The sequence below is a fragment of the Pleurodeles waltl genome, chromosome 12, assembly GCF_031143425.1.
Source record: "Pleurodeles waltl isolate 20211129_DDA chromosome 12, aPleWal1.hap1.20221129, whole genome shotgun sequence".
Lineage (NCBI taxonomy): Eukaryota > Metazoa > Chordata > Amphibia > Caudata > Salamandridae > Pleurodeles > Pleurodeles waltl.
This window is the reverse complement of record NC_090451.1, coordinates 703,786,381-703,813,108: the sequence shown is the minus strand read 5'-3', so window position 1 is coordinate 703,813,108 and position 26,728 is coordinate 703,786,381. Positions and strand designations below refer to the sequence as shown.

General features: G+C 45.6%; 1 protein-coding gene across 1 annotated transcript in view; it reads right to left on the bottom strand.

Moving 5' to 3' along the window:
• Window positions 1-26,728, bottom strand: part of LOC138266905 (polyamine-transporting ATPase 13A3-like) — a 228,487-nt gene that overhangs the window by 133,478 nt on the left and 68,281 nt on the right. Inside the window, exon 6 of the mRNA XM_069215643.1 lies at window positions 5,905-6,056. Coding sequence (XP_069071744.1) covers window positions 5,905-6,056 — 152 coding nt within the window. The remainder of the gene's footprint in view (window positions 1-5,904; window positions 6,057-26,728) is intronic.

The window sequence follows — 26,728 nt, the reverse complement described above, 5'->3', positions numbered from 1 at the left end:
TGGCAGCAAGCTATACCTAAGCCAGTTCTGAAAACACAGTAATAACATGGAGAGTGAAAAATAAACAAGGGATGAAATGCAGGTCGCATAGTAATTAGCCACAATACTTAGGGGGTCATTCTGACCCTGGCGGTAGACTACCGCCAGGGCCAACGACCGCGGGAGCACCGCCAACAGGCTGGCGGTGCTCCCATGGGCATTCTGACCGCTGCGGTACAGCCGCGGTCAGATACGGGAAACCCGCGGTGTCCCGCCGGTTTCCCGCTGCCCAGGAGAATCCTCCATGGCGGCGCTGCAAGCAGCGCCGCCATGGGGATTCCGACCCCCTTACCGCCAGCCTGGTTCTGGCGGTTTTGACCGCCAGAACCTGGCTGGCGGTAACTGGTGTCGTGGGGCCCCCTAACAGGGCCCCACCAAGATTTTCAGTGTCTGCCAAGCAGACACTGAAAATCGCGACGGGTGCAACTGCACCCGTCGCACCCCTTCCACTCCGCCGGCTCCATTCGGAGCCGGCATCCTCATGGAAGGGGGTTTCCCGCTGGGCTGGCGGGCGGCCTTCTGGCGGTCGCCTGCCAGCCCAGCGGGAAACTCAGAATTACCGCGGCGGTCTTCTGCCGGGCGGCCTCCGCCGCCCGTCAAAGTCAGAATGACCCCCCTGGTATACAGCGCACCTGCTCTCCTTTTGTAAGTTACCTAGGGGATCTCCATCCACTACGTCGGGGCCAGAAGCTCCTTGGCTCCAGTTGCATTAGGCAGGAAAAGTATTCTTAGCAGGATGGGGCCTACGTTGAGGTTTCTTTCCGGTTAGTAACACTCCAAAGCAAACAAGGATCCCCTAATAGAAGTAATTATACTGTGAGGTGTGGGGGAAGTGATCTCACACACCTTCCTTCCACCGCAGGAGGCCTGGATCGGCCTGATGCTGAACCTTTGCACACCAGCTGCTGAGTCCACGCGTGCAGCTGCTATTATCCGCGCCGTGGTCTCCTTCAACCCCGAGCATGACTTCCTCTGGGGTACCTAGCGTTCCTGTCAACAGCGGGCAGTGTCTTCCTGGAGCTACTAAGTTCCGCCTAACAACTGCCGGAGTGAGCCGTGCCGATCTGGGGAGCGGTCCCTTGCCGATTCGCTGGCCTCTCCATCCCCCGCAGAGCAGCTCCCCTGGTAGAGGGGACCAAAGCGACAGCTCACTTAGACCCAAGGCCTTGTAAAACAAACAAAGGCAGAACTGGGAGCAAAGAACAGCTGTCCTCGCCACTCCGACTCCGGCAATAGGGGCCTGCTGGTCCCACCGGAGGCACTAGGGGATGCGCACTTCGTCCGTACCACTGCCACCCCAGACAATGCCAGTGATCCCCCACATCATACTCCTCCTTCTCACACCACCACCCCCTTGATCTTGAGGCCAACAAAGGCACACAGTCACAAGGCCAAAACAAGAGTGTTCAGGGTCTGGCTGAGCCATAAAAGTTCCCCTCACCATAGCAGGGTGGGGAGCAAGGCCCATGTGCCCCTGGAGAGAACAGGGGGCAGCCTCAACAAAGGGTAAAGCGCCCAGAAGCCGGCACATAAGGCATCAGGGTAGTGTGGCAGTCTCTTCTGCAGCTTAGCAGACATCAGGTAAAAGATCAGTGCCACAAGTCAAGCAGCTCAGATGGTGGTTCCTTCATGGCAGCACCACAGTCCTTAGTTGCAGCATGTCAAACCAGCAGCATCTGGCTACAAGTACCACACAGTCTCTCAACTGGTCAGGGAGACAGCTGGCAGCAGAGCAACGCACAGAAACGCAATCCAGATGAGTACTTTGTGCCACCCAGTGGACACTAGGCAGCAGGGCAACAAAAGAAGAACAGTCCAGATTATTTTTTTTTGCAGTCCAGCAGTCCTAACAGAGGTTCGGTCCCAGTTCAAAAAGTGCTCTCCCCCCTCAGGAGGCAAGAGCCCTTCTACTTATACTCAAAAATGCCTTTGTTTAGGAGGTAACTTTAAAGGAGTCCTTTCAAGTTAAGCACAACACCCTTTCAACCCAGCCCTGTCTCCAGACATCAGTAGGGGGTAATCAGTCCATTGTGTGAGGGCAGGACACAGCCTATTGACATGTAAGGTGTGAACAACCCTCCCTCTCCCCAGCCCAGGAAGACTGTCAGTATGCAGATGCCTCTTCTGTCAACCCAGCCCTGCCTGTGGGATGGCTGTCTGGAAAGTACGCACCAAGTGGAGCTGTCTCTCTGCCCCAGACGTGGATTGGAATCAGGCTGCAAAGCACTAGAGATATAAGCATGGAGAAATGCCCACTTTCTAAAAGTGGCATTTCTAAAATAGTAAAAAAGAAAGAAAGAAATTTAAAAAAAACAATTTACACCAGTAAGCAGAATTCCGCACTACCACTCCAAACATACTAAACATGCCCACTCTACTCACCATAGATCAGAAGATACCCCTTAGACATAGGTCAGAGCATTTACAATCCAATCCTATGAGAGAAGCAGCACTTGCAGTAGTGAGAAACTAAATAGGCTGTTTGTCACTACTAGGACACGTAGTACATAAAAATATATGTCCTACCTTTTTTGATACACAGAACTCTGCCCATAGGGATATCTAGGACCTAACCTTAGGGGTGATATAGGTGTAGCATAAAGGGAGTATAGGCCTTGGCACGTAGTTTGAGTTGCCAAGTCAGTGTGATAGTAAACTGAGCACGCATGCCCCACAGTGGCAGGCCTGAGATATGTTTGGAAGGGATACTTTTGTGGGTGGCACAATCTGTGCTGCAGGCACACTAGCAGCATTTAATTTACAGGACCTGGGTACACGGTACACCATTTCACAACGGACTTGCAGGTAAATTAAATAAGCCAATCGAGTGTAAGCCAATCATACCAAGTTTAGAAGGGAGAGCACATGCACTTTAGCACTGATCATCAGTAATAAAGTGCTCAGAGTCCTAAAACCAACAAAAAGAGGTCAGAAAAACAGGAGAAGGAATGCAAAACGTTTGGGGATGACCCTGCAAAATGGGCCAGGTCCAACACCAAGGCTGCCACCACAGCGCTGGCACGTGGAGAGCCTGTTTTGACATCTGTCAGGCCATGACATAGGTGTCAGTGCACACATTCACAAAGCACTGCTGCCTTGACATCCAGGTATGATGGGAAGAGAATGTTGCCCATTCAGTTCTACAGGCCATTTTGGTCTCAGCCCACTTCACAGACCCTCCACCTTTTGGGATGGGTATTACTTTGGGATGTATTCTAAAGTGAGGTTTCTGCAGTTAGACATATCCATCAGAAGAACAAGTTACTTACCTTCAATAACACTCTTTGTGGTGTATACTCTATCAATCATTAGATCCCTCAGTGCCTCCCCCTTCAGATTTTTCGTTGGTCGCACCAGAGACAATCTAGTGGAGAATCAGCTGTTTGAGGGGTTCTCTGGAGCAAGGCAGTGCAGAAAGGGACTGGTTGATTGTCGCAGAATTTAGATCTGCTTCGCTTTGGCCCAAAGTAGGTTCTAAAAGGAATGATGGACAATTCTGCCACGTGAAGTGCCTGTCCTTGACATCTGTCAAGTCACAACGTGGGCATCACTGAACTTGCCCATAAAGCACTACTACCTTGACAGCCTGGTCTGACGGGGAAGGGCATTTTGGCACCTGGGGAATATTCTATAACGGTGGAATCTACAGTTAGAGTGAGTATCAATCAAATAGAGCATTACACTCTTGTTTGTTATTATCCCTTTATCCCAAACTGTGTTTCTTGTCTACGAAAAGTAACTGCACTGTATTTAGAAATGCAGTCTATACCTAACTGCTTACACATTGTATATTAGTAAATCACAGAGCTCTAGTTCATTCTGTTTTTATCCTTTTTTTCTCTTCTTTCCAATGCATTTATAAGATTTGTGGTCTTTTGCTGGGTCCTGTAGTTTTGCTGGTTGTAGAACTCTGTGCACTCTACCCCTGCTAATTAGTGTGCTTCCCCTTTCCACAAGGTGGCAGTGGTAAAGCCCTAGTGGGCATATTCAACTTACTATAAGTCCCTATTATATGGCGCCAAATGTACCTAAGGCCTGTAAGTTTTAGGTCACCAGTGGACTGCAGCACCCATTGTACCAGCCACTGCAGTGCCAGTGCACACATTGCTGCAGGCCTCCATTTGTAGCCTGGTTGTAAAAATAACCCCATTTAGCAGGTTAAAAACTTCCTTCTATATATTTATAAGGCACCATTATGTAGGCCTTATTGACAATTAGGCAGGGTGCACAGCATTTGAAAGTAGGACATACGTGAATTGAATGTGAAACATGTCCTTATAGTGAAAAGGCCTTAAAAGCTTTTGTCGCTGTAACAAGGCTGGATGTTTCAGAGGAAAACATTAGTATATTTAAAAATGCTAATTTCGGCTAGGAAACAGCTAAAAACAAATAATTCAACAACTATTTTAACAGTTATTACCAATCTAATTCAATGGTGAAGTCAGATGTTTGATAAATATCAAGGACAAGGTACATTTAGAAAAGTACACCTTTTTCCCTGCCTAAAGCCTCTGGAGGTCCATTTGCTTTTCTTCGACTTCGGTCATCCAGTGATTAGCATTTGAATAGATGTGAATGGCTGTGAAACATGTCCCAGCAGCAAACAATATGCTGACCTGAATGGGTGGAACTTATTGCTCTGATCCTGACAGAATATACAGGGTTTTCAAACTGGAGTTTAGTGTTAGATGTGGGAAGATACAGTGATTAACATAGTACACTCCCATCACACACCTCTAGCTCGCAGAGTCAGAGTTTAGTGTGACTGAAGACATTTGCCATCTTAAAAATGGACAAATTGGGGTGAGTTGGACCCCTGGAACTTTTACCCCATTGGTTAGGGCAAACTTAGGAGTCACTCGCACCCACTTCCTTGTGCCAGCAATAAATGTGGCACCTCCATGTACCCACTTCAGAACACTTCTGGACCTGGGGAAGATCAAGAGGACCAAATCGGTTGTATGTGACCCGAGATGAGCCTTGGATTGACTGGAACTGCTCTCTCCTGTACCCAGTACAAAGAAGTGGACTTCAGGCATCAGAAGGCTGACACAGTGTTCTATCTACCGGGACAGAATAAGGTAGAAGAAACTCTTTACTTCAACTGCCCAGCAGCATTTACACCTGGACTGGATCCTGCTATCTGGCCTATGCCCCACACCCTGTGAGTCTCCTCTGAGGCCCTGGGGCTTCAGAAATGAACTCCTGTAGTATATTGGGACATAAAGGACTAAAGCCAGAGGGTAAAATCTTTCTACCAGGACAAACCTGGTTAGTGTATCCAAACTGCGCTCCATCGCAGTCAGTGTCAAACGTCACCTAGGTCTCAGACTACAACAACCAATGACTATTACTGGCACTTTTTTGCTTCTTGGTGGTGCTATTCCTGCTTAAACCTTTAACAATTAATAACGCCGGTACCCCTTATTGGATTTTTGTTGTTTTGTTTATTACTTTTTACTCTATTTTTATAATTTGGTTTAGGATTTGTATTGTTATGCATTTTGACTTTATTACTGCTTTGGTACTGCATAAAAACTTAACACATTGCCCAAATTTAAGCCTGCCTGACCTGTGCAATAGCTACCAGAGGTTGGACTCCTGTTAATTTAGTGACTTTGAGGGTTCACCCTGGTCAGGATTGTGATTATTCCTCGAGGTGTGTAGTCACCAGCCCCAAATAATCCAATTCTTTACAGTACTTGATTCTCCGTGTCAAAATATTTTATGTCATTAAAATTTTATGACACAAAGTTACTGCCCGACTGATAGTGCTGATGCTGGGATAGAAAGGGTGCTCACGAAAACCCACAGATCAGTCTGTTTATAACCTAGCATTCTGGGCACAGTGTGAAATAAACTTACCGATAGTCCTGTGTGGAGCGGGAAAGTCCAGCGCTGTGATACCTATGAATGGCAGAGCAAGGCACCCCACTCTCCAGTGCCATTAACCGTTGGAAGGACTGAGTCTTGGGGTCCCAGAGATATTTCACATTGTGGTGGATGAAGAATCGAGTCTGAAACCAGAAAGAAAAATTATTTTATTCCAAGTGACTGTTCAGCATAACTTTCTTTCATATTAATAAAAGATTACCACATCCGTTTGTGTCACCCTATCCCGCGATTGAGCAGGATTCCTCAATGAAGGTTAGTTGTAGACTGAAACAAGACCTCTTGCACAAAAGCAGCATTCACTTACTGGAATAGTCAGTCTGTACAACGTGTGGTGTGGCCTGACTGACAGCTATACACTGCAAATAAAAGTACTTTTTAGTTTTAAGACAAAAGTCAGTTAACTAGAAAGCAGAAAGGTAAAATCTAAGATATGCCCTGCATCGCACCTGCGGGGTATCGAGGACTCCCAGGAAGAAGAAAAATAGGACTTCTTTTGGAACAAGAATAAAGGGATTAGAGTATCTTCATCACAATTATGACCCCAACTAGGGGAATTCCACCTGAGTTTGAGAACCAACAAATGTCAAGAGCCTCCTCCATACACATGAGGAGCAGCTGAACACATGAAACCACAGAAGAAAGGCAGTGGATAAGATGATATTATTTCACATCTGAAATATTGTATATTTGCTTTAGGGTAATCAATGGAGCCTTGCTGGAGCAGGAATGACAGTCTAGGCTGTCATTGATGGAAAGAAAAATAATAATCATAGAAGGTGTTATAACAAGTCAGGAGGAACAGAATTTTTCTCTGTCTAATTATTGGTGGTTAGATGTGTTCGCAACCAGATTTAACAGGCGTGGGATAACCTGACACAATTTTTCCAGTTACAAAAAAATGGTCGTAAAAATGATATGAGATTTTGGCTACCAAGGCAGGCAAGTCTCAAGATGCTTTCTGTTTCTGACAAAGGGAAACAAACGGGGAATTCTGCGTTGTTTTAGGAACACAGACCACAGAAGAACTCCCCATTCCATTGGATTGTACTTATAGCACACTATAAAAACAAACTGTAAAATGACCTCAGTACCATGCAACTCACAATTTAGGGCCAGAGTCTCTTTTTAGTTTCATGCCTCGAAGGTGCCCTCAGCATTTTTGAACAGCAGAATGAACTAACACAATTGGGACCGAAGCTTCTACAACTATCAGAATACTTGCTCCATCAAACAGTTCTAGAACGATATGCTAAAACACTGTGAAATAAAGCTAAGACTGTACAAATAAGTACAATTATGGGGAGGGGGAAATTAGAAGTCACAAAGAAAACTACAAGAAGACAAGGTGTACTGGGATCCACACAAATAAGAAAATATAACTAAGATCGCTGCTCCGTTTCAGGTTCTCTGCGATCTACGGATTTTCAGCATTAAAGCAGCAGTCACATTCCTCTGTTTTTTTATTTAAAAAATGTAATTTAACTTTTACTTTTTGCTTAATGCTATGTCTTTAAAATTTTCTGTGAACTTCACCCACTGAAATCAATGCAAATCATATTGAAGATCGCATTACTGGGAACTTATGCCATTTTCTCAGTTTCTTTTTAGCTCTATTTCAGTCAAATTGTGTTGTTCATAGTTGCCTTTTAGTAAGGATTAACATTTTCATAAATTACAAACCCGTCTAAATTACAACCCCTGACAATGATCTTGCTGGGATTCATACTGCATGTTAAAAAAATCCATAGAGGGGCGAGCACTACACTAAAGGTGAAAACTTGAAAACCTTCCTGATGCAGGGCCCGCACTTATCACCTAGTAGTCGAAGTCTGAATAACATGGGCTAGCTGCAGCAGAATACAGACAACTACCACAGAGAAGCACCTCTTCAACATTTACCAGGTAGACTTCGGTCTGAACTACTGTGCTGACCACAATGGAAGATCTATGGTACTGGTGATGCTCTTTTGTGATGGGCTAGGAAAGCACGTTGGAGACATCTAATCTCTCAGTCAAACTGGGAAAATATAACCAAGTTGCATGAGTGCACTACCAGGACAGACCAGGACACAGGCAGCTAACTTCAGCTGATGGATACAAACTGCCCAAAGCAAATCTCCTTACCCTTCCCATTTTCAACAGCCAATCCCATGGAAAGCCTTGCTCTCACAGAGGATGTGTGCCTCTAGATGTTAAGAGTGGAATTGTGCACCCCTCAAAGGAAGTCACAGAAATACCTCTGAAATATTTCCATTATTTGCTGTAGCAAGTCACTGCTTGTTGTAAGAGGCTGGCTGCTTCCCTTCACGGCCTGCCTGGCTGTCTAAGCCTTGCAAGCCTACAAGTCTTGGGAGAGCATTATTTAGAAGAAGGATAGAAAACAGCACTCAACGAAACAGCCATGGGTGCCTCTGCTCTGCGTTTTGCCTGCACCTCACTATAGAACTTTGAGAACAAAATCTGATCATAAAATGGTAGAATCATATCTGTGACACTGAAGAAATGAAATTAAATGAAAGAAATTAAATGAAACTTCAGGCTGCTTTAACAAGCGTACAAGTGCCACTTGCCTGCACTGGGCCTTGCGAATAAATTCATTCCCATCACTCTATGTGTATTTAAGGAAAACACATTGCAGAGAGTAAACTCAAGAAAAGACTAGGGCCCTGATTCTAACCCCGGCGGGGTCGGCGGGAGCACCGCCGACAGGCCGGCGGTGCTCCGCAGGGCATTCTGACCGCGGCGCTTTGGCCGCGGTCAGAAAGGGTAAACCGGCGGTCTCCCGCCGGTTTACTGCGGCCCTCAGAATCCCCCATGGCGGCGCAGCTTGCTGCGCCGCCATGGGGGATTCTGACCCCCCCTACCGCCATCCTGTTCATGGCGGGAAAGCCGCCATGAACAGGATGGCGGTAGGGGGGGTCGCAGGGCCCCTGGGGGCCCCTGCCGTGCCCATGCCAATGGCATGGGCACGGCAGGGGCCCCCGTAAGAGGGCCCGCAAGGTATTTCAGTGTCTGCCTTGCAGACACTGAAATACGAGACGGGTGCTACTGCACCCGTCGCACCTTCCCACTCCGCCGGCTCGATTACGAGCCGGCATCCTCGTGGGAAGGGAGTTTTTCCCTGGGCTGGCGGGCGGTCTTTTGGAGACCGCCCGCCAGCCCAGGGAGAAACTCATAATACCCTCCGCGGTCTTCTGACCGCGGAGCGGTATTATGGGGGCGGAATTCTGGCGGGCGGCCTCCGCCGCCCGCCAGGATTAGAATCACCCCCTAGGTCTTCCATTCTCTAGGTATCAGCAGGACAAAACTGGAAGAAAAAACTATTGTGCAGCAAGACAAATTGATTGTTTACTCAAAGAAAGACATGAATTGTGATCAATCAATCAACAGATTGTGTCGAACTAATCATTTAATGTCAAGGCGTCTTCATTAATGCCCGAAAAAAATAGCTAAAAAAATGTGTAAAATGCACAAGGCTAAAAAGTCAATGACAGAACATAAACAAGTGCGGAAGAAAAATGGAAGTTAGCTCTTTGTAGAAAGTGAATGGTACACTTAAGCAGTGTTAGGGTTTTGTAGTACTACATTAATTGTTGCATAATGGATCAGAGAGAGCACATGTCAAAAAAAAGCCCTAACAGCCATTTAAGGAAAACCTATTAAGGACAAGTTTTTAGATATTGATTAATAGCACAGTTTAACCCCTCTTGAAGTACAAATGTACCTCAGACAAAGCATGGAATACTGAATGGGCCTTGGTGGAGTTTGAACTCATGACAACAGATCCCTGCGGCAAGGACTTAACTCGCTGAGCTGTAGTGACAGCTGAACTTGATTCTGGAGTGTATGCCCTGATCGACAACATATATTACAGAGTAAATTATTCCCATGGTGCCCACATCGCCGTAAAGAAGTAAGGGAATCACCCCCATCAAGAATATAGTGTAATTGGAAGTGCGGGCATCACAGATACATCTGAAACCCAGGCAGAGGACCTCTGGCTCCAGTCTCAAAATATCTCCAGATGTTTCCCCTTAAATTTAAGTAATTGAGTGTAATGGTAAGAGAAAGTATGTTTTCTTTCCCTCTCAGAGCACTATCAGAAATAAACTTAGAATTTCTTTGTTTCCCGTAGCATATCCATGAAATGCTTCAGGAAATAGGATTTTTTCCAGAGTGTTGCTGATTCAGTTTGTACGGAGACTCCAAATCCTGCCAGGAATTAAGTGAATGTCTCTTTATTTCTACCAGAAGGGGGTGAGGTGGTTTATGAATTCACTGGAGATTCGTCCGAAGGAATAATAGAATTAAAAGTAAAAAAATGTTTCTCTTTCACAGGATCTTCATTGATAATAGCAAACAGTGAATAGAGTAGCAAGCCAACACTTTAAAAACGCACCAGAAGAAAATAAAGTATGCTCTAGAATGAAGCTGGAGTACAATGTCTTACAACAGCATGGTCAGACCTGCAGGGAGCTGCTTTATAGATCTTGAAGCAGTTACCCCTAGCCGAGGGAGCTTTAGGTCCACTCTTTAAGGACGTGCTGGCTTTCTGATAACCCAGAAAGACGAAAGCACAACCAGTCTGGAAGTATACTGTTTTAAAGAGGATAAACCTGTACGATCAAGTCCATAATTCACAAGTCAATGCTTATTCTTACAAAATGACAGTAAGTGTTTTGGCATGTTGCTAACAACTATTATATGTAGAGGGCTTTCTGCTCGAGGGTAAGAAATCTGAGGCAAGTTACGAATCAAAACCACTTTTTAGCTAGGAAGGAAAGATGGATGCATCCTCATGATCACTATTTTTACAGTAGACTGCTTTGTAACAGAGGACTTGGATCTTATTAACGCCGAGTGAAGATGTGATCACTTCCAGCAAAGCAGCCATCTGCGAGAAATGCGGTAAGGAAGCCTTGTGTGAATACCTACTGGCTTTGCCAATGCTTGTTCTCTTCTAGAGGTATGGGTACTCTACACAGAAATCTAATTACTCACCATTCACCTTAAGATGTTAAATGTGGTAAATACTGCATCCTACTCCAATTTAAGCATGCAAATCTATGAAACGTCCAATACTGCTGAGGAAAAAGGTTACTTATAAGTGTAGTAATGTGGCCTTGGTACCCTTTATAGATTCTCATGACACTGACCCTCCTCCTCCATCCAGTCTCAACTGTACATTCACGTTCACACTTGTGCAATGAAATCCGAGGTCTGGTGGCTCCTGAGAGAGAGGTGTTCTCTGAGATTGCTTCTGACTGGTTGTAGTTTGGTTGTCTGGAAATTATGTGAGCAGGTTTATTATGTGACCATGTTAAAGTTTTTCACGCTACGATTAACCCTGCGGTGCTGACTAGGTCTACAGTGCGACTCCCAGCTCGACTCAGGGGATGATTCAAGCATGTGAACCAATGAAAGATTCAATATTTGATAATCAATTATACTCGTGCTCTTTGACTTCAGCAGCCATGCCTTAACTTCATATCCAACAATAATGGGAAAATGGAGGGCTAGACGATCAGGAATAGCATTGCCTTGAAGTACAGTGCAATGATGGGACCTTTCCAATCTGCTGATTCAGGCCCTAACATCTTTAGGAAACTGACTCAACAGCTCTTTTCCCAACTGTTTACTTCGACATAAAAATTATTCAGTAGAGTAATTTGTTTCTTTAACATTCAAAAGAACATTAACCTCACTAATGTCATGTAATAAATGTTTCCGTCTTTACTAACACATTTAGTTCTGAGACTTTTATTAGTTTTACATACTCTCGCAATAATGGCCAATAATTCCCCTATTATTGTACTTTATTTTCTATGCAAGAACTTTACCCAACACTACATTCTTGAGGCTCTCACACATTTGACAATTGTTCACATAATCTGACAACATTTCCCATTCTTTTTTCCATACAAATTCCTTTAAGATTTCACTACCACATTCACTTTCCCCACAACATCTCTAGGCGCATCATTACTACTGGCCCTTACAGTCACAGCTCTGCTCACCAATGTTTCAGCTATCGTCACAATAGCCATAGTGTCCAGTAAACACATTTCTCCGTGAATGAACGGTCTATTTTGTACAGCAACAAAACAGGGAATTACCCTGAACTGGAAGGAAGCTCTCTGTGAGGCATATCGCAATGGTCCAACAGACTGTGGTCCCTTGTGCAAAGGAGAAACAATAATGAGCCTAGGACACAAGCAGGCAACATTTATGGGACAATGGCAACCTCTGATAAGCCACCTGCAGAATCTGCATCAAGTGTCTGAGCGTCCCAAAGCCTTTAGAGCCATAGGAAAGAACAAGGAACACGAGACTGAAAACAGACTCAAATGACAATTGTTGCATCCTTAGTCAAAGCTGACCAAAAAGAAATGCTCACAGACACTCAAATTGTGTGTAGAAACCCCCCCAAGACCAACATATCACCAGCTACAGTTGGAGGAGGAACTTAGGGAAGGAGAGGAGGATCTGAGGGAAGGAGGGGAGAAACAGAGGACTGCCAGGTTTAATAATGTTTGATATGATACAAATCCTACAAATTAAGTAAAATATCACTTAAAAAAACAAACCCTTGTTTGGACGAACTACTAGAGAAGCTACTGTCCTGCCCTGCAGCACCTAGAAGTCTGCTTGCATGCGTGCTGAGAGAGGGAAGGAGTCTGCCTTGCCTTGCAGCAGGAGAGTTTGCCCAGGTAGAGCAAGGCCTGGGGGGTTCTCAGGGCCTGTGGAGCATACAGGAAGAGCAGACTACTGGAGCCCGTGGATCCCCCTCGAGTCTCATCTAAGCCACTGGGGTAAATTGTTGCACTGTGCTCACCACTGGCTCAGATGGGGCCACAACTGTGTGTTTGCTGCAGGCCTAGAAAAAGAATACTACTGCTGTTTGTTTGCTGTAAGCCCAACTTCATGACAGACCTGGCCTGATGAAGGATGCAAATGAACGATTTCCACAGGCCAACCTAGAGATGTCCCCACTGTCAGTCCAGTCAGGGTGCAATCTTCAAGACTTCCAACATCTGATCGTGAGTTGTATCTGTCTCAGCCAAGCAGGGCCAAATTGCTACATCAGCAGAGACTGCGGCAGCAGGGCCTGCGCCTCCAACTTCACCAGCCTTACAATTTCTTTGCTTGAGGCTGGGGAGGCATGCTAATCTGACTTAGCATGAGCCAGGCTAGGATTTTTTTTTTTTTTAAACTCTTATTAAATTTTTCAAACCGGTGCATACCAGATTCAGAAAATACATACAGAACAGCACTGTACTTTGGCACCAAAGTAACAAAGGCGTTACAAGTGCTAATTCCTCCCTCGCCCACAAACCCCAAAGACATTCTGACATAGACTTAAACAGTTCTTTATGCAGGTCCCGTTCTCCTGCGTATGAGTCCTCGTCCCACCCTCTTGCCAAAAATTACCGACCTCCATGGAACCCCCGACTCTGCCTCCCTAAAGAGATAGTGAATGATACGTCAACCAAGCGCTCTATATCCTTTCAAACTTTCTCGGATAGCCTCTGTTTGCATGTTACCTTTTCTGCCATCATTAAGCCATCCATTCCTCTCCTCCACGTCTCTACCGTGGGTCCAGGTGCTACACCCCACAAACAGGTCACATCTCTCTTAGCCATCACCAAACTGAGATTGCAGAATAAAAGTTTGGCCCTGGGCACATCTACATCATTAGGAATACCCAGTAGGACATATTTGGGGTCAAGCGGTATCAGCTCCGCAACCACCCCCTGTAGTTCCCCTACAATCTTTCCCCAGTACTCCTGCAGTACGGGGCAAATCCATATGGTGCCTATCTGCCCTGACATCCTACACGGTTCGGGTGTTGCGCCCAACCTATAGCATGTAGACGCTGCCTGTCTTAATAGATCCTATGAAGGATCTTAAACTGAATAAGTCGCAGTCTGGACCTGATGGCAACTTCTCGGGGAAACATCACCACAGCTTTCCAGTCAATATCGTCCATGTCCTCTAAGCCAGCTTCCCATCAGCGGCATAGTTTACTAAGGGTGTGCGGCATAATATTATTAATTGTCCTATACACCATAGAGACAGCTTTCACTGTTAACTCTTCAGTCAACAGTCTACCCTCCAGAGGGGCATATTCCGGTATTTCCATGCCAGGAAGGCCCTCGAAGCATGCCTCAGTCGAGCGTAGTAGAGGAACTGCATCTCGCTGAGCCCATAAGCGTCCCTCAGTGCAGCAAAGTGCATAAGATCCCCCCCAACACATTTCCTAGATTAGAAATTCCAATGCGATCCCACTTCTCAAATCCTGTCAATTTTCCGATTTCTGACAACCAGCCAACCTCCCACAAGGGGGGGGGGGGGGGGTCATCCTGCGCATCCAACTCAGCACCTTGGTCGCTCTAGCCTAGGCTTCAAGAGCCAACTGCGTAGCGGGAAGTAGCCGTTGCACTCCCCTACCACCATATAAATAATGGAAACAGGACATCCCATCCCACTGCAATCTCTCCGGCTTATAAGTAGGTTGGTCACCAGGGGCAAACATCCAGTCATTAAGGTTGGTCAGGTGCGCAGCCCAATAATATGCTTCTACTTCCGGCAGGGACAGGCCCCCGCTGTAATGATTACGTTGCAGGGTTTTGAGCACAAGGTGCAGGTGTTTCTTTTCCCATAAAAAGGTCCGCATATCCGGCTCCAGGGCGGGAAACACCCCCTGTGGGATCCGGTAATATGTGTTTTGTAGGACATATAATGACTTTGGTAGGGAGATCATTTTAAACAGGGCCACCCTGCACAACAGGCTGAGTGGTAGGCCCCCTAACGCTCCAGATCAACCTTGCACATTTCAGTCACCCTCCCTAGATTATGGGCATGACATAGATCCACCATGTATGTCATGAAGATGCCAAGGTATTTGAAACCCTCACTGGAATATTTGAGTTCATCCAGAAGGGAGTGGAGAACGGTGTCCTACTGTGGTGCGTATAACACTGACTTATCCCAGTTAATCTGGTACCCAGAATAAATCCCCTACTCAGTGAAAATCTAGAAGAAACGTGGCAGACAATCCAGGGGTTTTGCAACGTAGAGGAGGATATCGTCTGCGTATAAGGAGATGAAACAAGTTACTTACCTGTAACTGTAGTTCTCCAGTATTGTAAACTTTCATAGATTCACATGCTTGAATAATTTCCCGTCGTCACGATGGGAGTACCGCGTGTAATAGAAAAAAATCATACTCAATAGCATATAAAGCTCAGAGGGACTAGGCCTCTTAATTTAGTAACATCTCAGTCAATTTGAAAGAAAAAAAAAAAAGAACCAAACTTATGAGACAACCAATCAACTCTCACCACCCTCTAGAAACCTCCTCTGAGGAGCTGATTTCGCTCAGATTTTCCAAGCACAAGTGCAATAATGGATCTAGGACTGAGGAAAATGAAGGTGAGCTCCTCAGGGGAGGAAGGGTGGGTCGCATGTGAATTTATGAAAGTTTCCTTTAGAGTCACATGCTTGAATCAGCATAATAAGTAGTGGATAACACATTTTCGTCCTATAGATAGCAGCACAGTACCCTGAAATGCGAACTAGCATGATAATATGTACATACACTTCCTGCTATTATCTACAGCATTATTATAAAGAAAATGTGATATAACAGAAAACAAGCGGATGGAGGGAAATAATTATTTAGCTTACCTTCATTGAAACAGGTTTCGAAGGACCGCTTGACCAACGCCGCATCCCGAAGTGACTCCGTGTCCAAGAAGTAATGCTGCGTGAAGGTGTGAGTTGTCCTCCATGTCGCAGCACGACAGATGTCTTTGATTGATATGCCAGCAAACAGCGCACAGGATGCAGATATTGCTCTGGTAGAATGCACCCTGACGCTCGTGGGCAATGGTCTTCCTGCTTTCTGATGGCAGAATATGATTGCGTCTTTAATCCATCAGGATATAGTCTGTTTTGTTACAGAGTGACCCTTTCTAGCGGCACTGAATGCTACAAATAACTGAACGACTTTGTTCTGTCCAGGTAGAATTTTATGCACCTTTTAAGGTCGAATGAATGGAGAGTTGTTTCCGCAGCAGTTTGCGGGTTTAGGAAGAAAGTTTTCAGCACCACCGGCTCGTTGATATGGAACACCAAAGACACTTTAGGAACAAATTTAGGATTGGTGCGCAAGGATGACTATCTTGTTTGAACTGTAACAAAGGTTCTTGAAAAGTGAAAGCTTGAATTTCACAAACTCTGCGCACCATAGTAAACGTGAGAATTAGCGCCACCTTCCAAGTGAGGTACTTGATGTCCGCCCAGTGGATAGGCTCAAACGTTCCTTTACAAGCTGGCCAAGGACGATGTTAAATTGCCATGCTGGTGGTGGGGGCTTTACTTGAGGAAAAGTTCTGAAGAGACCTTTCAGAAATTGCTTTACTAATCTGAGAGAGCATAAGGATGGTTTGCCTGGTACTCTTCTGTATCTGGAGATAGCAGATAAATGGACTCTAAGTGAGGAATGGGCCTGACCAGAACGTGCCAGGTGTAAGAAATATGGCAACACTGCCTCCGGTGCGGAGGAGAGAGGGTGCACATTTTGGGTTTCGCACCATATACAAAATCGTTTCCGTTTTAGTCAGTAAGACTTGGTGCTAGCTGCACATGGATTAGTTAGCACTTCTCTGCACTCAGACGGTAGGTCTATATGGCTGAATTCCTTGTACGCAGGAGCCATGAGTATAAACTGATAGACTTGGGGTCCGGATGCCTCACTTGTCCCAGATTGATGGTAAGCAGCTCCGGGATTGGTCTGAGTCTGATGGGTGGACAGGCCGACAGGAGAAGCAACTCCACGTACCACGGTTGACGTGGCCACGCTGGAGCTATTAGGATCAGCTGGCAGGGTTCAGACTTTATCTTCCTGATCACCCTTGTGAGGAGAGGAATCTGAGGAAAAGCGTACACATAGATCCCGGACCATGCGATCGAAAATGCATCCCCCCCCCAATGATCCCTGTTGGTGATGCCAGCTTGCATAATGTCTGCATTTGGCGTTCCGGGAGGATGCAAATAGGTCCAGATTCGGTTTTCCCCACTGGTCGAATATTCGAGCTAGCGTTCCCTGATGTAATTCCCACTCGTGGGAGGATGTCGCCAACCTGCTTTGCGAATCCGCAATGGTATTCTGTAGGCCTGGGACACGCTCCACAGTTATGTGGATTGAGTAGTGAATGCACCATTTCCAGATGGTTTGTGCTTCTCGAGAGAGTATGTGAGAATGTATTCCTCCCTGCTTGTTTAAGTAGTGCATTGTGGTGGTATTGTCTGTCCTGACGAGCACTGCTGACCCTCGTACCCTTGGAAGGAAGGCTTGCAAAGCATAATAGACTGCTCTCAGCTCGAGAAGATTTAAGTGGAACAAACGGTGAGAGGGTGGCCACTTGCCGCTCACACGAAGGTCCTGCAAGCATGCGCCCCATCCTGTGAGCGATGCATACGTAGTTACAATCATTGGAGGAACTCGTGCCAAGAAGCGGAGTCCTTTGGAAACGTGCTTGGGATTTGTCCACCAATCCAGAGAATGGACCATGCACGGTGTTACGTGGATGGTATCCTCGAAGGATCCTCGTGCTTGCATCCATTGCCTGCCCAGCTCCTCCTGAATTGGACGCATTCGCAGGCGGCAGAATGGAATGAGGCTTATACTTGACGACATCAGGCCCAACAAGGACATGTACCTCGAAACTGAAAGACACTTTTTTCTTTGGAAGCGCCTAAACAGCTGTATTAACCTTGTTTGTCCGGCACTGGATAGGCTTTGGCTCATTGGGTGTCTCAGATAGCCCCTAGGAAGGCTAATCGAGTGGATGGCTGTAGGAACGATTTGTTTTTGTTGAGCATAAGGCCTAATTCTTGAAAAGGCACAGAGTCGCCTTGACTGAGTTTTCTGCTGACTGGACATCTGGAGATTTTACTAACCAGTAGTCGAGGTAGGGAAAAACCTGGCATTTGTTTCTCCTTAGGTAGGCTGCCACTGGCACGGACATTTGGTGAAGATTTGTGGTGCTGAACGTAGGCCAAACCTCAGGTACTTTCTGTGGAGCGAATGAATGGAAATGTGAAAGTACGCGTCCTGAAGGTCTAGAAAGGCCATGTAGTCTGCTCTGATCAGAAGTTGGAGGACGTCTTATAGGGTGACCATCCGAAATGTTTGCTTCTTGAGGTACTTGTTTAGCTCCCGTAAATCCAGGATTGGCCTCCATAGACGAGACTTTTTTCGGATGAGAAAGAAGCGGGAGTAAAAACCCTTTCCCTTCTGGGAACGCGGAACAGACTCTATAGCCCCTTTCTACAGCATGGTTATTACCTCCAAGAGGAGTAGACAAAGGTGTTTTTGATGAATCTGGGATGGAGGCACTGGAGGGGGGATCTGGGTGAATTCCAACAGGTGTCCAAAGCGGACGACATCCAGCACCCACTTGTCTTTGGTTATTTGTTGCCAGCGTTGGATATGATGTTTTAGAATTCCGTGATAAATTGTAGGAGGATAATGTATAGGACGTGTCGTTAGACAGTCAATGTCTACGTGCGGATTCTTTAGGTTGTCTCCTCTGTTTGCTCTTGTGGTAGGGCCTGGTATATGCTGCGGGAGGCGGTTGCCTCGGCTGGTATTGTGTCCTAGAAGGCTGAAACATGGAGGAATAGGATGGGTACCTGTATTGTTGGTATCCCCCACGAAAGGAAGGTTGACCTCTGCCCGTAGCACCACAAAAGGGCACTTTTCTGTATTGCAGAGTGCCTAAGGATTTTGCAGTTTCCGTATCCCACTTGATGGTTTGAAGGGTGTCGTCGACGTACTTTCCAACTAGAGCTTCTCCGCCGTACGGAAGATCTAGTATTTTAGTCTGTACTTCGAGGCGAAGGTTGGTGGCTTTGAGCCAACCTTGACACCTCAACACAGCTGAACCAACAAGCAATCTGGAGCTGATTGCCGATATAGCCAGTGTACAATCAATGATCTCTGCTGAAGATCGCTGACCCTCTACCAGAACTTTCCTAGCTTCTGTCTTGGAAGGGTCTGAAAGCTCTTCCAATGAATGGGATATATCCGACCAGAGCTGTCGATTATATCTGCCTAGTGGAGCAAGGGAGTTGGCCGCCCTTACCACAATAGCGAACATGGAGGAGAAACGATTGCCAATGTTATCTAAGCTGTGACGTCAATGGCGTAAAGGAGTTCCTGGAGCGACGTTGGGCGGCTTGCGATATCAGAGTCCAGCTTCGGGTGTCCTGAGAGGCAAGCCGGAGCATCCTCCGTGGGTTTATGTTTCTTATCCAGTCTGGGCAGAACCGCAGGGACCGTTGCCGGATTCTGTATAATTTTTAGGCCCGGGCTCCAAACATGGTCTATGATGGGTATAGCTCTGATCATTTTCCTATGGGGCTCTTTAAAATCACATAGGAAGAAATCCTGCTGAGCAGCGGGCATTGGATGATCGAACGTGTGGCAGCACGCTCAAGCAGGTTATGGAAGCCACCTATATCCTCGGGTGGAGATCCAACCATGGGCGCTGTAGGAGAAGCAGGAGCCGGTATAATGTAATCATTCCACTCATCATTATCAGGCTGTATCTCACCTTCCTCTGCATCCTTATCGGAAGATACCTGATGTCTTGGTGTGGAAAGAACAGACTGCTGTGATCTTGGCTGAGGTGTATGATGCAGCTGCTGCAAGTGAGGAGTTGCTGGCGGAGGCATAAGTATTAGCTGTTGCACTGACGAAGGCTTAGCTGGAAAACATTCCTGATAGTCCTCCAACATTGCTTGTAAGTCAGAAACAAGCCCAGAGGTAAGACCTACCAGCGCTGGCAGCTCATAATAGACTTGCGTATAGTATGAAGCATCATCATCCGAATAATCTTGGAACTTAACCCTTAACTGGGAAGGGCTGCTGGACACTCCAAAAATACCCTCCTCATCCGAATCATCTTCATCTAAGAGATGCAAGGTTAGAAGGCTGGAAACCTTGCTAGGAAACGTAATTGAGGGCGTTAGGTGATACTTTTTTGCCCTTTTGAGCATCCTGGTCCCCTGACGAAAACCGAGGCAAGGAACATAGCCTCTGAACCTTCACTGTAGTCTTCGTCGACGAGAGATGTGCTGTTGACGGTGGTATCGTCGACGAGAGCATCGATGTATCGGTTGTCGTCGACAGTGGGAACGTCGACGGTAGAGTCACCGTTGATGATTGGAGCGTCGACGGTTGGAGTGTCGTCGACGGATGATGGTCTATGAATGAAGCCGTCGCCGGTGGAAGCAGCGTCGACGAAGCCGTCGACAGTGGAAACAGCGTCGAAGAGGCCATCGCCAGCGGGTCATCAATGAGAGCGTCGACGGTATCAAAGCCGATGTTGAAGCTATAGGACGTGCCGTCGACGAGGATGAGCATATCGTTGACAAAGAGCCAAATTTTGCCATAGAGATAGACAGTGTGGCAACGGTGGAAGTCGTCCTCAGGACCTGAGCCCTCAATGGCGCCGTTGACGATGATCCTGTCGACGGCGCTGAAGTTGGTTTTTTGAAGGTATGCTTTACCTTGAATGGTGGTGTTGACGGCTCAGAAACAGGCTTCTTTTTTTAATTTAAGTCTAAGGCTTTAGTCTTCATCCTTGATGGGCTACCAATTTTTAAGGATGCCTCAGCAGATTGTTTAACAACTTTTCTTGGTCTTTCCTCTGAAGAAACTTCAGGTTGTCGTTTGACAGGTGTTTTCGCCACAGAAACAGAAGAAGAGGCACTGTCCTCATCAGAGACAGGATTGTCCCTGGATTTCAACTTTTGTAGCCAGATGAGTCTTAGTAGAAAATGTTCTACGTACCTTGAACTCTCTAGGTTTATGGCTAGGATAGAGACAATATATGCAATCCTTATGCCGATAATCAACATGCAGCCTTTTCTTCATGCAGGTAGCACAGGCTCAAAAAAGCCCTTTTTTTAGGTGTCTCTGACATGGTAGCCAGTTTGAACCACCTTGAATTATTCCTGAAGAGAGAAAATATCTAAATCCATTCAAAGGATTTCTGAGAGAAAAACTGAGGAGAGCTCAGAGGAGACTCCTTAGGACAACGTGTGGTGGAAAATCTGAGGGAAATCAGCTCCTCACAGGAGGGTTCTAGAGGGTGGTGAGAGCTGACTGGTTGTCTCTTAAGTTTGGTCCTTTTTTATAAAATGATTGAGATGTTACTAAATTAAGAGGCCTAGTTCCTCTGAGCTTTATATGCTATGGAGTATGATTTTTTCTATTACACCAGGGAATCCCATCTCGATGACGGGGAATGATTCAAGCATGTGAATCTATGAAAGTTTCAATACTGGAGTAAATGTTCTTCCTCTCTTCCCTCTTCTGTCAGCCTGAACCCATATATCTGGAGGTGGGTACAGATCTTGCATGCTAAGGATTCTATAGTGAGTGCGAATAGCAAGGGGTACAAGGGACAACCCTGTCTCGTGCCCCTTTCAACAGGAAATTCAGACGAGAGTCCAATTCACCCTGACCGTTGCCACCGGGCTACCATAGAGCGCCACACCCATTCACGGTATCTGGGAACCACCCCAAACCTCTCCAAAGTACCTTCCAGGAAGAGCCAGTGAACCGTGCTGAATGCTTTGTCAGCATCCAGGGCCAAAAATGTGTGGGTCCGCGCGGTGCAAAATGGTATGTATCCAGTTATGTGTACATCTCAGGCTATATCTCGTGAACCAGCCCGGCATGAAGCCAGAGTGGTCTCTGTGAACTAAAGGGGTAATGACTCCCTGAAGGCGTGTGGCTAATACTGTGGCCAACACTTTCACCTCTACACTGAGGAGGGAAATCAGTCTATACGATGCACAGGACGTTCTAGGTCGGCCCTCTTGATGAATAACCACTATTTTCCACCGTCCTTAAATCTGGGGGGAGTGTGCCCTGGTTTTTTGCTTCCAAGAACATCGCCAGGAGATGAGGGGCTACTAGATCGCTCAACTTCTTAAATGCTCTGGTGGGAACCCATTAGGGCCTGGAACTTTCCCTGCACGCAGCCCTGCCATGGCCTTTTTGACCTCTTCTAGGGAAATATACCCTTCTAAGGCTTCCCGGTCCTCGGCGTCCAAGGTGGGGACACAATGCTCTGTAGGTATTCCCTTATGCGATGTGGCTCTTGCAACTGGCAGGCCCGGTACAAAGACCAATAGTATTCAGCAAAGGTCAGTCAGTTTCTATATTCGTGGAAACCTTCACTCCCCCTTGGGTCTCCACCTCGTCCACCCATCTCACCTCCATTTATTTCCTACCCAGCCAGGCCAGGAGCATCCCTGCCTTGTCACCCATTTCATAGAGCCTATACTGGGCACTGCGTAGTCGAGCTCTGCTTTCTGACTCTGCCACTGCTCTGTATTCTGCTCTAGTTCGCTCCAGTCAGCGAAGGGCGGGAGGAGCCGGAATCTGTGCCAGGGCCCCTTCCATCTCTGTAAGTTGCTGCTCGTATTTTTCCAGCTTTTCCAACTCCTTCTTCCTCTTCCGTGCCACTAAGTTCTGCGCACTGTCCCTTATCACTGTCTTATACGCCTCCCAGAGTATCACTGACCCCTGATTTTCCCAGAAGTATAGTGTCTACCCGGTGCCCATGTGCCACCTCATTGTCTTGCAGGTCCCAAGCCCTGAGCTTCCATTTTTGGGGTCTCCCTTCGGACTTCCCAATCCGTAGCATTAAGGGGGGGAATGGTCCGAAAAACCTTGGGCAGATAATCCCCATGGCAGACCACCTCCACATTCCCGGGAGGGCAAAAATGTAGTCCAACCTAGAAAACACTTTACGCGCCCCTCAAAAATGGGAGTATTTCCAGTTCGTGAGGTGGGCGCGTCTCCAAAGATCCGACAGGCCCAACGCTGCCGCAAATTGGTACAATGGAGTATGTGAGCCGGGATAGATCAGGGCCGGTGCAAATTACATCTAAGAAAGAAGGAGGAGCCTTAGACCTACTGGAAGACCTAATAAAAATAAAGGGATTAAGAATAGTAAATGGGAATACCAGATCAGACAATCCGGCGTCACCTACATATAGGAGAGGTGTATATACTAGCCACCTGGACTATGTCTTAGTAAATGACGCCCTCTGGAAATCCCTAACTGACATGATAGTTCTCCCTCGCATTGATAGTGACCATCTAGCCTTAAGTACCTCCTTTTCCACTATCTTATTTAGTTCCAAGACACTATCAACGTGGACTTCAAATAGTGCCCTCATTAGGACCAATGACCGTAAAAATGTGAAATGGGATCGGGTTGAAAGTGATGTAAATTTCCAGCTAGCGATCTATAGAACAGTTGCAACAACACTTTCCCCCCTGAAACATACAAATATCAAATTGGTTGATTTGGTCTATCTTCATAATATCTTGGCCATCCGACTAAAACCACACTTTCAGACGGTAAGGAGGCGGACAGAGACTGTGATTAAAACCTCTAGGTGGTTCTCCAACTCCTGCCGTCAAGCTAAGATACACTTACTGGGAGCACTTAAGGAAGGGAATTTAAGAGAGATAAGGAAGAGCAGGACTGTATACAAAGATGTACTTAAAAATGCAAAAAAAGAATGGGCGAATAGGAATTGGAACAAGATGGTTGTGGCGCTCCAGGAGAAAGATCTTAACCTATTCTGGAAACTAGTGTCAGATAAGAGTAGCCCTCAAGAAATGGAAAGTTACCCTGTCATCCAGCCAGAAATTTGGATGACGCACTTGTCAAATATATACAGAAAACCACATACCAATAGCACTATTACACCCCTACTAAAACCTAATGATCCTGTTGGCAATACCCTAACGTGGGGGAGTACAACACCACCCAAATATGACCTGGACTTATTCTCCATAAAAGAAACAACAGAGGCTCTCCAATCCACACGCAAGGGAAAGGCCCCTGGTCTTGATGGTATCCCAGGAGATTTATATCTTTCTCGTCTGACAACGTGGTCATTGTATCTAAACGCACTTAGTAACGAAATACTGAGGGGGGGGAGGACTCCCTACTACATGGCAAGGAGCAGTTATAGTCCCTATTTATAAGAAAGGGCCAAGGGAACAACCTAACAACTATAGACCTATCAGTCTTATTGATGTTAGCCAAAAAATCTTCGCTAAGCAAGTGCTGAACAGATTACAGACATGGATAGATGATGCCCAAATTCTCTCAGAATCCCAGGGAGGCTTCAGAAGAGGAGTGAGTACAATAGACCAGGTATTTAGGTTTAACCTCCTCTGCTGGAAATACCTGTCATTCAACAAAAGTCAACTGTATGTAGCTTTTATCGACTTAAAAGCTGCTTTTGACATGGTACCTCGGGATACATTATGGGAAGTTATGGAGAGTTATCAACCCAATAGCGAACTACTAAGACTGATTAGATATCTCCATGAAGGGACTTACGCTCATGTACGTTGGTCAGATAGTGGCGACCTAACGGAAGCCATACCCGTCAATAGAGGGGTTAGGCAGGGCTGCATCTTGGCACCAACACTATTTAACCTCTACATAAACGGTGCTGTGGACCAATTGCTACACTGTAATCATGATGCCCCTAGATTAGCTGGAACCCCAGTCCCTATTTTAATGTTCGCCGATGACACCTTACTAATTTCAAGAACACCTATGGGCTTGCAAAATGAATTGGACACTTTTTATAATTTTTGCTCTAACAGAGGACTTGAAATTAATTCAACAAAATCTAAGTTTATGGCCTATAACCCACACAAACTATTTAGGGGGAAAATGATGATAGCAGGCCAACCAGTGGAGAGAGTCAGACAATTTGATTATTTGGGGATTAGGTTAAGTGACGACCAACGTTGGTCGGCACAGATTAAGAAGAGTCTGACAACACTTAGGCAAAGGTCTATAGTGATAGCTAAGAAAATAGCTAATACTTGTGAAGGGGAGATAACACCTGCCATCACCGTTTACAAATCAGTGGCAGTAGCGGCCTCAATTTATGGTGCCGAGCTTTGGGGTCATACCAACTCTAGGTGTCTGACCACTGTAGAAAACCGGTTTATTCGAAATTTCCTAAAGTTGCCGATGAGCACCCCTCTCACTCCACTAAGATTTGATTTAGCCCTAAATGAAATACACAATGAAATTGCATTAAGACCCCTAATGTATTGGATTAATCTTTGGTCCTCAGAGGACCGGTCCATTCTCCATAAAGCACTAGATGAATTTCTTGCAAATGACAGCGTATTAAAGATCCCTTGGTTCAGATACATCAGAGATACGTGTAAATTTCTTAAAATGGAGGAGGTGTGGAGTGCTCCCCACAATTTGGCAAAGGGAACAAAGGAACGTGTAAAAAGGTGTTACTGGGAGAGCATTCTGACCCAAATTTGGTTAAAAAATCATGGTAGTCTGACTTTGCAGTTCTTAGACCATAAATGTAGTCCCAAGTTCGAGGCCTATATGGATAATGTAAATCCTCCATATACCAAAACACTATTTATTAAATTTAGACTAGGGACTCTTCCACTTAAGTCATTTACAGCGCAATGGAGACCGGAGGACTGCAATTCAATATACTGCCATCATTGTCAAAAGACAAAAGAGTCACTCGCGCACTTTATGTTTTTCTGCCCTAGATATTTGGTACCTAGGAAAAAGTGGATTGCTCCACTATGTAGGGCTATTGGGATAAGGGAATGGAATACGGCATTACGACTCCTAACAACTGATACAAATGATAAAATAGTTTTTTCTGTGGTGGGATATCTGCGAAGTGCATGGTTACTAAGAACAAAAGAACTATTATAAATGTGTAATTTTAATACATTGGTTCTAGACTATATTCACTTAATACATCAGTTTTTAACCAGATGAACCTAAAACCTAAACGGTCTGGATTTTAGTTTAAAGAATAATGACGATTTGTATGTTTTATAAATATATGACCTCACTATTTATTTAGGGTTCTTAAAAAAAAAAAGTAAATTATGCAATTTTCTTCTTTTATCTCGGATAACAGAGACAAATGTTAAAATTGGTCACTCAGCGGCAAGGTTCTTGTAAAATACACAGGTGACACGAACTAGAATTCTGATAATCATGTGCTTCTAATGTCCTGATTTTAGATTATATTTAATTAGTTTGATAAAATTTTAATTAATTGAAGTTAAATTTTAACAACCTAATACTTTTATATGTCTTTGAGATTTCGTAAAAACAAAAAATGTTTAAAAATAACGTTGTCTATACATTCTTAAAATTTTTAAAGTGCTATGCTTCTTAATCATGTTATGTCTTGTATTGTTTACTTTTATGGCTTATAGCCGAAATAAAGTTATATATGATGATGATGGTGAGTATGTGAGCCCATACCCATAGACACCCCTGAGCGATCAAGCTCCATATCCATTACGTCATTAAAGTCACCTCCCACCACGTGGGTCGAGGTGTCCTCTGCCACTAAAATCTCTGCAAGCTTATCTAGGACAGGAGCATGAAGTCTAGGCGGGCATATACACTTTGGATAGGACTTTCTGTCTACCCAAGAGTCCCTGTAACCCCACGTATCTTCCAGCTGGGTCCCCCCATTGTCTTGAGATATGAAAGGGTGGGGATTTACGGATTAAAATCACCACCCCCCTGGAGTAAGATGTGTAACCTGTGTGTGCCAATGTAACACAGGGTCCTCTTCCCAGAAATTTACACCAGGTGCCCTTGAGATGTGTCTCCCGTAGCAGCATGTCTGGGTGTATTTGCTTTATTTGCTTTATGTACTG